The sequence below is a fragment of the Chiloscyllium plagiosum genome, chromosome 29, assembly GCF_004010195.1.
Source record: "Chiloscyllium plagiosum isolate BGI_BamShark_2017 chromosome 29, ASM401019v2, whole genome shotgun sequence".
In the NCBI taxonomy this organism is placed as follows: Eukaryota; Metazoa; Chordata; class Chondrichthyes; order Orectolobiformes; family Hemiscylliidae; genus Chiloscyllium; species Chiloscyllium plagiosum.
The window spans coordinates 25850643-25864202 of NC_057738.1; the positions used below are offsets into that span (position 1 = coordinate 25850643).

Consider the following 13560-nt stretch of genomic DNA (forward strand, 5'->3'; position numbering starts at 1 on the left):
GCTGGGACGCTAAATGTCTTCAAGGCCGAGATTGATAGATTCTTGTTGTCTAGAGGAATTAAGGGCTACGGGGGGAACGCTGGTAAGTGGAGCTGAAATGCGCATCAGCCATGATTGAATGGCGGAGTGGACTCGATGGGCCAAATGGCCTTACTTCCACACCTATGTCTTATGGTCTTATGGTCTTATGGTCTTATGTTGCTGGGCTGGCGGGTATTAATATATTGTAAGCTGATATCATGATTCCATCAACCTGTTTTATGGCCTCCTTAACAACTACAGATCATGAGCCTGGATCATTGTGAGAAATACCCTGTGTATCAAAGTGGAGTAGAACTTGGTTGCAAGTATGCAGCAAGTTCTGCAGTGACTTTTATTTGGTTTCCGTGTGTTGTCATCACAGTTCTTACTTTAGTAGAAGCAATGAATAAACAATCAGCTTTTCTGTTTTCAAATGCTTTGTCTTAGACATTAGTTTTGTTAGTCAACTTTCCTTGCTCTGAAATTTGCCATTAGCCTAACTCACTTCTGTAGATGCTGGCATTTTGTTGGAAGCTATCTTTTCCCATTGCTCTCTTCCACTCTTGGAGCTGCTCCACTATTGCAGTTTGATTGAAATGTTGGCACATCAGCAAACCAGGTACAAAATACTCTCCCAGTTCCTGCTCCCTTTCACAATAACCAATGTGAATCAGATTTTTGGCCCCCATTATATTTTGCATTTACAGTGCATTGTGCCCCAGGTTCTGACACACTGAGTTATTTAGAAGCAAATAGAGCATGAATTCCAAAAGAAAATTGACAAGGTAAGTCTATCACAGGAGTTGATAGCTCTAGGGAGACAGGCACACTTTGGTTAAATGACCTCTTTCTGTAGATGATTCAGTGTACTTTGAGTGACTGTGACTAAGCTAACAAAACATTTACACGATTCCCCTCTTCTCCGTACACCTAGTGGCTTATACTGCCCCGTTTCCATGATTCAATGACACTTCCACCAATTACATTACCCAGGAAACACTTGCTTGATTTTATGCAGACGGTTTGACCACCACGCCTTCAGCTAATCTTCTTATGTGCATCTTCTCCAGCAAATACCAAACTGGCTCCCCAGTTTCAGACTGGTTGATGGGAGAGTATAATTAGACTTTCACAACAGGATTAAAGGCAATTGATAGCACGCTGCCTAGAAATGGAGGGGATAATTCTATCTTTTACCACTTGGTGGAAATCAACTGCCCACTTTACACTTCACACCATTTGAAGTCAATGGAAAATAGATCCACTGAGATGCCAAATACACTTTTAAAATACTCATCATCTCTTCTCTGTGGTTGATAATGACAATTACTACATAATCAGGGCTGCTGTGGCACAGTGGTGGAATCCCAACCTCTGGACCAGGAGGACAATGTTAAAGTGCCACCTGCTCTAGGAGTGTGTCATAATATCTCTGACAGGGTTGATTTGGAAAATATCTACAATTAATCCACATTAATGTGGATTAAATGTGTAAACTTACTCTGCTTTGAACCTTCTTCATCAACATACAGAAAGATTTGGGGTCTGTGTTCACAGTGCCATGAAAGTGGCAACACACGTGGAAAAGGTGGTTAAGAAGGCCTAAGGCATCATTTGTCTGGGCAGAGAGGAAAAAAATTGGTAAGTTATGTTGCAGCTGCACAGAACTTCATTTAGGCCACATTTGGACTATTGGATACAGTTCTAGTCACCACACTACCTGAGGATGTGGAGGCTTTGGAGAGAGCACCGAAACAGGATATTGCCTGGTTTGAAGGGTATCTGCTATGAGGAGATATTGGACAAATTTGGTTTGTTTTTATTTGAATGTCAGAAGCCAAGAGGCGACCTGATAGGTTGCAAAATTGCATGGATAGAATGGATAGTCGGAGTTTTTTCCCAGAGTAGGCATGCCAATAACTAGGGGACATAGGTTTAAGGTTAGAGTAGATAATTTTATAGGGGTGGTGTTAGAGGCAGATTTTTTAAACAGAGGGTGGTAAGTACATGGAATGCACTGCCAGAAGACATGGTGGAGGCAGATATAATAGAATTTTTAAGAGGGAAGTTGACAGATAGCTGAATAGGCAGGGAATAGAGGGATACAGACTGTGCAGAGGCAAAAGGTTTTAGTTTACAATGGTGTCGTGTGTCAGCACAGCCTTAATGTATTTCTGTTCTATACTGTTCTTTGTTCATTGTTCTTAATTTGGGACTCTTTGAAGAGGATAGTTATTAATTGTATCTCAGTGTTAAAGGCGGATGTACAGTGCTAAATCTTGATGGTTCCAGATCCCCATGTGTGGGACACAAAACGGCAGCCATCACAAATGGTCATAACAGTTGAATATGAGTACTCCAAAAGAAGGCTTATGATAAAGTAAATAAGATCACACAGACTGGAGTCTAAAATTGACTGCATTTAAACTGAGTTTAACTTCCTCTAATTGTGTAGTCTGTTTATTGCAGGAAGGAAGTGCGTGAGCTTGGACTGACGATATTAGTGGATGCTCGCAGATGCTCTCCCACTCTTACCCTCTTCAGAGCGTTTACTGCACTGCAGGTGAGACATCAGTAAAAACCTGAGTGTGGAAATTACCATTCATTCCTTACTAACAACTTTTAAGTTGTAACTGATTCCTCTATGTTGAATTGCCAGTGCTATCTGATTTTTCCAGCTGAATTTCCTTTGGTTTTTATTTTTAAATAATTCTGTTTACACAATAACCATTTTCAATTTCTCACCTCCTCTTTGATAGAATTAATTATGTGAAACTTAGAGAATCTCTACAGTTCGGCCCAACAAGTCCACACCGACCTCTGAAAAGTGGCCCACCCAGACCCATTGTCCTATATTTACCCCTGGTGCACCTACCCTACACATGTCTGAACACTCTGGGCAATTTAGCACAGCCAATTCACCCAACTTGCACATCTTTGGATTGTGGGAGGAAACTGGAGCACCCAGAGGAAATCCATACAGACACTGGGACAGTTGCCCGAGGTTGGAATTAAACCCAGGTCCCTGGCCCTGTGAGGCAGCAGTGCTAACCACTGAGCCACCGTGCCACCCAGAAAAAATAATTCAGTATAAGTTCACCTGGTTTGACTTTGACCGTCTTGCTCATCAGAGAATTCAATAATAATAGAATTGTTGACTAATCATGGTGATAAATCTGTACAAATTAATTAAAAACAGGCCAAGATAGGAGGTGAAACAAATTCCAGTGGTGGGAAGCATTTGGGCACCATTTGACTCAAAGTAGCCTGTTACCCCGAAACAGATAACATGTAACATCTCTCAAGTTATTCATTACTGAATCACAAAATATTAATTTCTTACAGAAATCCTGATAATGAATCAACGCTATCTGCTTTCATCACCTGCCAAGGAGTCTATTGATAGATCACTTACTCACTAGATGTTTCTGCAGATTAGTTTTTGTCAAGTGAAGGCTGTCACTCTGGTTCTTCTCTTCTGGACAATGTGAAACAACTCATGACTATTTAGTCCTATAGATTTAAAAAAAAAATTCTTTAATGGGATGTGATGTTGCAGTCAATGCTAGCATTTTCTGCACATCCCAATCTCACTTATACTGAGTGGTTAGCTCTTTCAGAGGATAGTTTAGAGTCAACCATATTGCTGTGGATATGGATTCATGTGTAGACCAAATCACATAGAAATGGAAGATTTCTTTAAACATATTAATGAATCCAGTGGGTTCTCAAGGTAGTTGATGATACTTGTCATGGTTACCATCACTGTGACTACCTTTAATTCTAGATTTATGATTGAATTTCCACCAGTTGCTGGGGTCAGATTTGAACTTGCATTAACTGAGGCCTTTGGGTTACTAGTGGCACCACCATCAACCAATACCATTGGGTTATTGGCCTATCAAGGATGGACATGTAGAATCATCCAGAAACCTGTTGGACTGCCTTTCCACATTCTAGGGTGCAATAGTTAATGTTACTGGGCTACTAAACCATGGGCTTGGATTAGTAATCAAGAGAAAAATTATTCTGGTATAACGACAGCAGAAATGGATGACACCAATATGTTCATGATGTGGAGGAGCCAGTGTTGGACTGGGATGGACAAGTTAAAAATTACACAACACTCGGCTACAGTCAAATATGTTTATTTGGAAGCACCAGCTTTAGGATCGCCACTCCTTCTTGGAGCAGTTGTGGAGCAGGACCATAAGAGCACTGCTCTGAGAGCTAGAACTTCCAAATAAACGTATTGGAATATAACCTGGCGTTGTGTGATGTTTAACTTTGTCGAGTATGTTCAAAATAAGAACACATATCGAAAACAGTTCCTTGCACATCTCAATCAAAATACCTGAAAGTATTGCTCTTCTCATTGTGACCTTGGGTTTTCCACATGGCTGCTTTTCAAATGTGCATCTACATAATATCGAGTAACTTTACAGCAAAACAACCAATCAAGGCTGTCAGTAATTATTTTTAGTACTTGGTGTTTGAATCTGGTTGTATGAAGGAAAGAGGAGAGAGCCCAAGGTTGTTACCAAAATTAAAATCTGTAACTCTGTTCTTTATGTCTGGTTTTATTATCCCTCTTGTTCATTTATTGCTGTTTTACTTTTTACGCCCAGGCTCACACTTGTTTATCTTGTGGTGTGTACTTCTGCAGCTGATCCATTATTGCTCTTTACCTCATTTTTCTCTTGACTAATTTTTCTCCAGATTAATTTGTTTGTGCCTTGGAAACTGGGATCTGGGGCTGCCTCTGATTGCAGAGTGAGCAAATATGTGTCGCACTTGAAAGGTTCCAGCTTTGTTTCCTGTGCCTGGGAGTTTTAAATGAATTTGATTATCCAGCTGGAACAGGGATGGGCCACAATTTAGCGCCATCATCTTCCAGCAGCCACAATACTGACTCTTAGCCCTTTTGAATTAAGATGGCTGGGGATGGAATTGGCTGGCCACTGTTTGAGGCCAATTAAGTTTAATTACTGACTTAATTAGGGCCTCATTCCCTCACTGATTGGAGTTGCATTCACATAGGGAAGGCAATGGCCGAATGTATATTCATTCTGGGGATCCAAGTTCAAATCCCACTATGGCAGATGGTTGAATTTGAATTTAATACATATCTGGAATTAAGAGTCTATGATGACCAGGAACCCATTGTTGATTGTTGGAAAAACGCATCTGGTTCATTTAATGTCTTTTAGGGAAGGAAACTGCTGTCCTTCCCTGGTCTGACCTACGTGTGACTCCAGATCCACAGCAATGTGGTTGAGCCTTAACAGCCCCCAGGGCAATTAGGGATGGGTAATAAATGCTGACCTAACCAGCGATGCCCTCATCCCATGAATAAATTCTTAAAAAAACCATAAACTACGGTGCTAGGCTCAAGGCAATGGGAGTGTCTAATGGATTCCCTCACAAGGGGTTCACAATGTCTGCCAGGCCACTGGAGAGGTTGCCATTTCAGGGTTGTGGCCTGTCAACTGTGGGTGTTTTGAAAATTAAAGATAGACTTGCCTCAGCTTGTTCCTCACCATTTCCATTTTTGTATCAACAGTTCCATCATATTGATCGATGGTGTTGCCAATCACTGTATGATAGAGGGCTTCCCATTATTCTTCATTTGGTGGGAGTCCACTTGCTGCCCTTGAGGAGCTGAAAGTGCCCATGCACATGTGTTCTGTGAACCGTGTGGGGAATTGGCTCCCATTTCTGATCTCAGCCCCACAGTTAGGAGGTCCAGCTGCTGGCCTGTGCCAGCTCCCCCCATGTCAAATAGGGACAGTATACGGGGGGGGGGGGGGCGGGGGGGGGGGGGGGGATGGTGATGGGTGGGCAGCAGGAAGGCTGATGCCACCGGTGTTAGTTCACCCAGCCTGATCACATGTCGGTGACCACAACTGGGAAATGTGGGAGTGATTGTGGCAGTTGGAGGGAAATTAGGAATCCGGGTTGTAGACCCTGCTTAATTTTACATTTCACGGGCTTCATCATCCAAGGAGCATCTCCTTACCCCAGCAACCCATCCTGCTTTGTGCTGGCCTCAGGGATTAGGGGCTCAACAATGTGATACTCATCACTGTGAGGATTATGTGTGTTGGCTGAGTATTGGAGAAAAACTCATGGATTGGAAACAAAGAATGTACAAACGCATATGTATCCCCAGCCAGTCTGCCCCCTGGATAATATATAGATCCACAGAAATGTTATGGCACAGTAAGAGGCCACTCAGCCAATTGTGCCTCACTGCTTCTATTCCTTAGAGCCAGTCTCATATCTTTCCCACCACGCCCTGCACTCCAAATAATCATCCAATACCCTCTTGAATGCCTCAATTGAATATGGAATGTTGATCCAAACTATTGATCCAACTAAATATTCAAAACAGACTGAATACACACTGGAAATCCAGCAACCAGTAAACATTTCACCTCACACTGAGGCTCACACATTGTATCAGGCAATTCCACAGGATTGCTGTAGCCAGGAGCTGTAAACAGTGACAGTGAAGGCTCCAGTTTTCCATCACGTGGCTAACAAGAAATTTCTCCCATTCTCTCTGACTGACCACTGTCACATTTTGGAAGATTTGCTTGTGGATACTCTTAGAGTCATACAGCACAGAGACAGACCCTTCGGTCCAACCAGTCCATGTCAAACACATTCCCAAACTAAACTAGGCCCACCTGCCTGCTCTTGGCTCACATCCCTCAACATCTTACCCACTGATTCCAATCTCTTTTAATGTTGTGACCGTATCTGCACCCACCGGTTCCTCGGGAGGTTCATTTCGCATGCGAACCATCCTCTGTGTAAAAAAAAAAAATTGCCTGTCCTGTCTTTTCTAAATCACTGTCTTCTCTCACCTTAAAAATTTGACCCCTATTCGACCTGTTTGGCTGCATTGCCACTGTACCGTCAAGTTCTAAAATGGAACTTGAACTCAGGGCTGCTAGTGAGAGGTAAGGACATTACCCAACATCTTTAGATGTATAATTATGAGGAAAGGACAGCATTGAAATTGAAATCATGTTGAGTTAGGTTTTTAGATTATCTCTATGTATTATATAAAGGTGCAATAACCTGATATTTGCTGTGGTATAGTGGAGAACTCAATGTATTCCATTGTTATTCCCTTGAAACTCTCCGTACCTTCGGGAGCTCACGTAGACATGGAATGATGTGGAAATTCCAGATATTTCCGGCAGTGTTTCCACATTGCTCCATCAGGTTCACTGTTGAAATTCCTGTAGATTGCATTTCTCCATTGAATCATGACTTGAAGAAAATGTCCACTTCTACACTGCTAATCTTACTTTAAAAACATTTAAAATAAACGTTGCACATTATTGAATGAGTTGAATCTATGGACAGAATTTTGTAGAGCTGACAGGTTTCCCCACCTTCTCCCCCACCAAGATAAACATTTGATAAGGACACTACCCATGGGACAAGAAACTACACTGGCATCATTTGATGGCCAGTTGGCCATTATTGGCGGGAGAAAGGCTCTCTGTCCCTCAGGGACAGGCAATAGACAATAGGTGCAGGAGTAGGCCATTCTGCCCTTCGAGCCTGCACCACTATTCATTATGACCATGGCTGATCATCCTCAATCAGTATCCTGTTCCTGCCTTATCTCCATAACCCTTGATTCCACTATCCTTGAGAGCTCTATCCAACTCTTTCTTAAGCAAATCCAGAGACTGAGCCTCCACTGCCTTCTGGGGCAGAGCATTCCACACAGCCACCACTCTCTGGTGAAGAAGTTTCTCCTCATCTCTGTCCTAAATGGCCTACCCCTTATTTTTAAGCTGTGTCCTCTGGTTCGGGACTCCCCCATCAGCGAAAACATGTTTCCTGCCTCCAGACTGTCCAATCCAGCAGGCTCCAGTGTGTATGGAGGCAAGTTTGAGATGGGGTGGGTTTGGAAGGGTACAGAGAGACATTGTAGATCGTGCCTCCGATGGGTGCAGGGGATTTGTAAGTGATGTCTCCCCTACCCCTTGCCGACATGAGCCTGCACTTCCTCACTTGCCACTTGGCCTGGAACCCCCCTTGAGTTTGTGGGTAAGGTCAATAGGACCAAGTCTCCACTAGCCCCATAAAATTGCAGATCGGTTGGGGTGAGCAGATGGGTAGGTGGCTGGAAGGTGAAAAAAAAATCATTTTTACAAGCATCTCTAATGTGTCTCTCTCTCTTTCACTCACTCACTCACTCACTCACTCACTCACTCACTCACTCACATGACAGAGTAGTCCTATGATCTTGTAGGAGTCTGGTGACTTTACTTTTTTAATTTTACCTTGAGTTATTTAAACAATCATTCCGCCTGCTGATTATATATTTGGAGGCTCAGTTGATCTACCATCAATCCTCCTTTCTGTATAGGGTATAACAATATCCAAAGAACAATGTTGGTCGATAAAAGTCTGAACCAAAAAGTGGCACTGGCCTTCATGATAATATAGGAGTTATTACATGATAGCAATCAGTACAAGTTACATTGACTAGTTAATCATAATTGCAAGTTTCAGAAACTCTGGAGATGATTTAGAATTTGAATCTCTACAGTTAGAAACAGGCCATTTGGCCCAACAAGTCCACACCAACCCTCCGAAGAGTTTTCCACCCAAACCCCCATCCCTCCACTCTCACTCTCTCACTCTCACTCTCACTCTCTCACTCTCACTCTCACTCTCTCACTCTCACTCTCACTCTCACTCACACGCACCTCCCCCATCCCACCCCACTTCATACTGGCAGAGGGAGAGTCAGTTGTGTAAAATCCAACCCTGTGTTTTGAAGACAATATTTATATCAAAATTAATACTTAGCATACATTCTGGCACTGAAACCTATGTTTACATTTTTGGAATGTCAGATTTCTCTACAATCAAGAAACCCATGTATTCTTAATTCGTTTTAATGGGTATCTTAAATGAAGCAGCTATTTATTTTCTGATCTGGAATTTTTAATTAGGAACAAAGGCAGTCAGTGGTTTTAACTTTCTGGCTTGCTGTCTGTGAGAATGCTTCAAAGTGATTGGCTTCATAATTTGTGTGCAGCCAAGATTGTCACATTCCAATCATTGAGCATGAGCTTTAAGCTGTCATTGGCCAAGGAAGAAACACAGCCACAGAAACACAGCCACAGACAGAGCTTTTAGCGCACATTGAAAATCCAAACCATTTCACCATTGTACAGTGTTTTTATTTTAAAGCGAGGTTTACATCTCACAGCGGAACACCTACTCTCTATTGTATTTAACTAGCTCATTATTTTTGGTGACCAGTGACTGGAATTTTTTTATTATTATGTAATTTATATGTTGTTGGTCACATCAAAGTTTCCTCCTTGAGAAAATAGGCTCTTTAATCACATTGCATTGTGTTTATCAATTGCACAACTGACAGGCTTGTTCAATATGATCAAAAAGTCTTGCTTCACCATCCTGCTGCATCAATCGTTTAAATTAATTAACGCACCAAAAAGGCTTCACAAATAATTGAAAGAGCTCCATAATACTACTGGATTAGAGGTAGAGGGATCAAGATTAAAAATAAATTGCATGGAACATCTTGGATGCAGGGATTCACTTGCACTGAATACTATAAGAAGCTTGGAAAGAATAATTGATGTCAACTGCAGAAATAAGGACATAGTATCCCATTTCATATTCTTTTAGCGAGAAACTATGTTAAGCCAAATGCTTTTCCTCAGCTACAATTTTCTGCAGGGGGGAGAGTGAGCTCATCATAGGGATAGCTCCCCATTTACAATATCTTAGTAAGATAAATAGGAATTTCTTCTCAAAGCGACTAGTGAATCTGTGGAATTCTTTACTGTGGAGGTCTGTTGAGGATGGATCATTAGGAATATTCAAGGCTAAGATAGACAGAGTTTTTAATCTGTAAGAGAATGAAGGGTTATAGATATCAGGCAGGAAAGTGGAGTTGAGGATTATCAAATCAGTCACGATTTTGTTGAATAACAGAGCAGATTTGATGAGCCAAATGGCTTACTACTACTCCTTATGATTTTATAAAACGGTGGGATTTTTTCCATCCTCCGGAGAGGGCCATTAGGGACACAGTTTAGCATCTCATCTGATAGTGATACACTACCACACTGGTGTGATTTTTCTTTTGTTCTCATGTCCTAGAGTAGGAATTGAACCCACAAAATTTTAATTCAGGTGAGAGTAATAAGGATTCTCCATCTGAACCCCATCCCTTGCCTGAGATGTGATGACTTTCAGGTTAAACCACCACTAGTTGCCTCTCTGTAATGAGAGAGCAGGTCTATTTTCCTATTGGAATATGGTAACATTCCCTTTCACTGTTGCTGAAAACCACTGAAATGTCAGTACTGACCTCCAGCCACAGCAATCAGGATATTCTGTGATGTTTAGTTTGGGCAATTCAATAATGTGCTATCAACTCACTGCTCATAATGTGGTCTCCTCTACATTGGGGGAACAAAGTGTGGACTGGGTGACTGCTTCACAAAACACCTACATTCTGTCTGCCAAAAAGACCCTGAGCTTCCAGTTGCCTGCCATTTCCACACACCACCCTGTTCCCTGGCCACTTTCTCTGTCTCAGGCTTGCTGGAGTGTTCTAGCAAAGCAACTCATTTTCCACTTGGGCACTCTACTGCCTCCTGGACTCAATATCAAGAGGCTTGAGGCACCACTTCCCAACTCCCACACACCAGGCCTTGATATCACATGGTCTGCTATCAAATACAACCCATTGTCAGCCACCAATTATCCCATTAATAGATTAGATTCCCTACAGTGAGGAAACAGGCCCTTTGGCCCAACAAGTCCATACCGACCCTCCGAAGAATAACCTACCCAGACCCATTTCCCTCTGACTAATGCACCTGGCTCTATGGGCAATTTAGCATGGCCAATTCACCTGACCTTCACATCTTTGGACTGAGAGGAAACCAGAGACCCCAGAGGAAACCCATGCAGACACAGGGAGAATGTGCAAACTCCACGCAGACCGAGGTTGGAATTGAACCTGGGTCCCTGGCTCTGTGAGGCAGCAGTGCTAACCACTAAGCCACCTCGCCACCCCCTATTCCTTCTCCTGGGCTAATCATTACTGCTGCCTGTCTAACCTCGCTCTCTTTGGGTTCTAACCCCATTTATTGTTTACTCCTTACCCCCTCCCTCCACCCTATCTTCTGCATAAAAAAAAAATTTTCTAGCTACCTTCAGTTCTGAGGATGGGTCACTGGACCTGAAACGTTAACTCTGATTTCACTCCACGATATGCCAGACCTGCTGAGCTTTTCCAGCAACTTCTGCTTTTGTTTCTTATTTCCAGCATCCATAGTTTGTTTGGTTTTTGTGGGATGTCACCTGCCTCTTGTATTTAGATGAGCATTCACTCTTAGCTGTACTGCTATAATTGTTTCTAACTGTTTACAGGTTGCCATTCCAAATGCCATTAATTCGGTGCTGATTTTGGTAGAAAAGGATTCGACATTCAGACTTGAAAGGGATCCGCTTGTTCAGGTAAATCAGATTTCCAGTGATGTGAGAGTAAGGAGTTGCAACACTCGTTATGATACTACAGTTAAGCAGATTGGGATATTTCTGAGGTTATGAGGAAGCAATAAACCTGCCTGACCGACTCATCCGAAGCTCATATTTTAACTGGCACCAAGTCCTGTTCAGTACCTGCTCTGTGTTCCCCGGCCTACATTGCCTTCCAGTTCAACAAGGTCTTGAATTCAAAGTTCTCATCCTTCTGTTTAACCCCTCCATGGTCTCACTCCCTCATTGGCATTGTAATATCATCCAATTCCATAACACAGGGGATTTCCACACTTCTCCAAACTTCATCCCACTCTTGCTAGCTATGCCTTCAATTGTTCAATGTTGACTTTTGATGCTCCTACAGGCTGAATGGATGTTTTATCACATGAGAGATGCTATCTAAATGGAAACTGCTTTTGTTGGTGGATTTTTTATTAGTGTGAATCTGTGTCATCTTGTCTTTCTCCCAATGTTCCATTTAATTATAATTATAACTGTCAATAACCAGTCAATAATTATAATTATAACCAGTCAATTACATTGATTGTGATTTGGACTGGAAACAACAAAAGGGTCTGTGTTGGATATAATACTGGAAAGGAAAATGAATTTGGAGTAAAGTATTTGTGTTGAAATGATATTAAATCCTATCTTCTTGCCAGCCATTAAATTCAGCATTTAGATTTGGGTTAGACTGCAAAATATAAGTACTTTAAATATGGTCGTTATGTGAAAGATTTATAAGAATGACACAGCATTGTTTTCAAAAATTCTTTTATGTTCATTTGTTTGTTGTAAACATGGTTTGGTCAAAAGAATGCAGATGTCTTATGGCTTGGTGTGAATTTTAGCACCATCACATCAGTCAACAAGATGGGAGGAGGACTGAACAAACAAAGTCTCCCAGACTCATGAGCAAAATTACAGCAATTTCCAGAATACAACAGGAGTCCTTCTGGAAAATGCAGTGAATAAAAGAGTATCATCCTGCAACAGACTCTGGCACAGAGTGTGGGAGCATGCAAGATTGCCTGTCCACATTGAGTCAATGTGGAACCAAGCTGAAGCTAGAGCCTCAGGCAGGCATTTCTGTGATTCTGTGATGCCTTTGGTCCCCTATGGATCCTTTCACAGGGAACATGAAAGTGAATTGGCCAGGCTAAATTGGCAACTGTGGCCAGGGATGTGTAGGTCAGATGGAATAGCCATGGGAAATGTGGAGTTACAGGGATAGGTAGGGAATTGTGTCTGGGATGCTGTTCAGAGAATTGGTGTGGACCTGTTGGGCTGAATGGCCTGCTTCCACACTGTAGGGATTCTATGATGAACCTCCTTTCCTATGGCAATGAATGGTATAACAGCAGTTTCAATAATGCTTGGGCCACCTGATCTCTCTCGATCCAAAGTTCAAAGGTATCAAACATACACAATCCTTCTAACAATGAACATATTTCATTCCAGCAACTAAATATTTAACAAATAATTGTTCTTATGTCAGCTCTCATATGATAGCATCATTGTGTATTAGAGGAAACATGAACTTGCAAGTAGTCGCTGGTTAACATTAATTCTTCTGTTTTTGCCCAATCCCTCAATCTAGTATGAAATATTGTCGTCGCTAAAGGCTCTTCACAAGCACATTGATGGCAGCCAATTGACGCAGGAATTTTCTGGAATGTTTCCTTATGATCACAATGACTGGATTCGCTTCCATATGGTTTGTATATTCCATCTAAGGCAACACAGTATTTCTATATAAACTACTGGTAAAACGATCACTGTCACTGGTACACTTTGTGAAATGCTTGCACACTCACAGCTGGGAATGTTGACGTGACAAGTTCTCTCTGATATTGAGCGTCCTGCTCCCATGAATGAGACATTCCCTAGAAATGTAGTATTCACTGAATTTCAAGAGTCAAAGGATTTAATGCTTGGTACATGTAGATTAATTGTAACTTAATGAATATTCAC

General features: G+C 41.9%; 1 protein-coding gene across 5 annotated transcripts in view; it reads left to right on the top strand.

The window, feature by feature from the left end:
* The window catches only part of zgc:158766 (uncharacterized protein LOC100009641 homolog), a 183551-nt gene that overhangs the window by 122675 nt on the left and 47316 nt on the right, over positions 1 to 13560 (top strand). For all 5 annotated transcript variants that reach the window (XM_043719356.1, XM_043719354.1, XM_043719352.1 and 2 more), the window contains exons 6-8: positions 2491 to 2584; positions 11476 to 11562; positions 13187 to 13303. In XM_043719356.1, coding sequence (XP_043575291.1) covers positions 2491 to 2584; positions 11476 to 11562; positions 13187 to 13303 — 298 coding nt within the window. The remainder of the gene's footprint in view (positions 1 to 2490; positions 2585 to 11475; positions 11563 to 13186; positions 13304 to 13560) is intronic.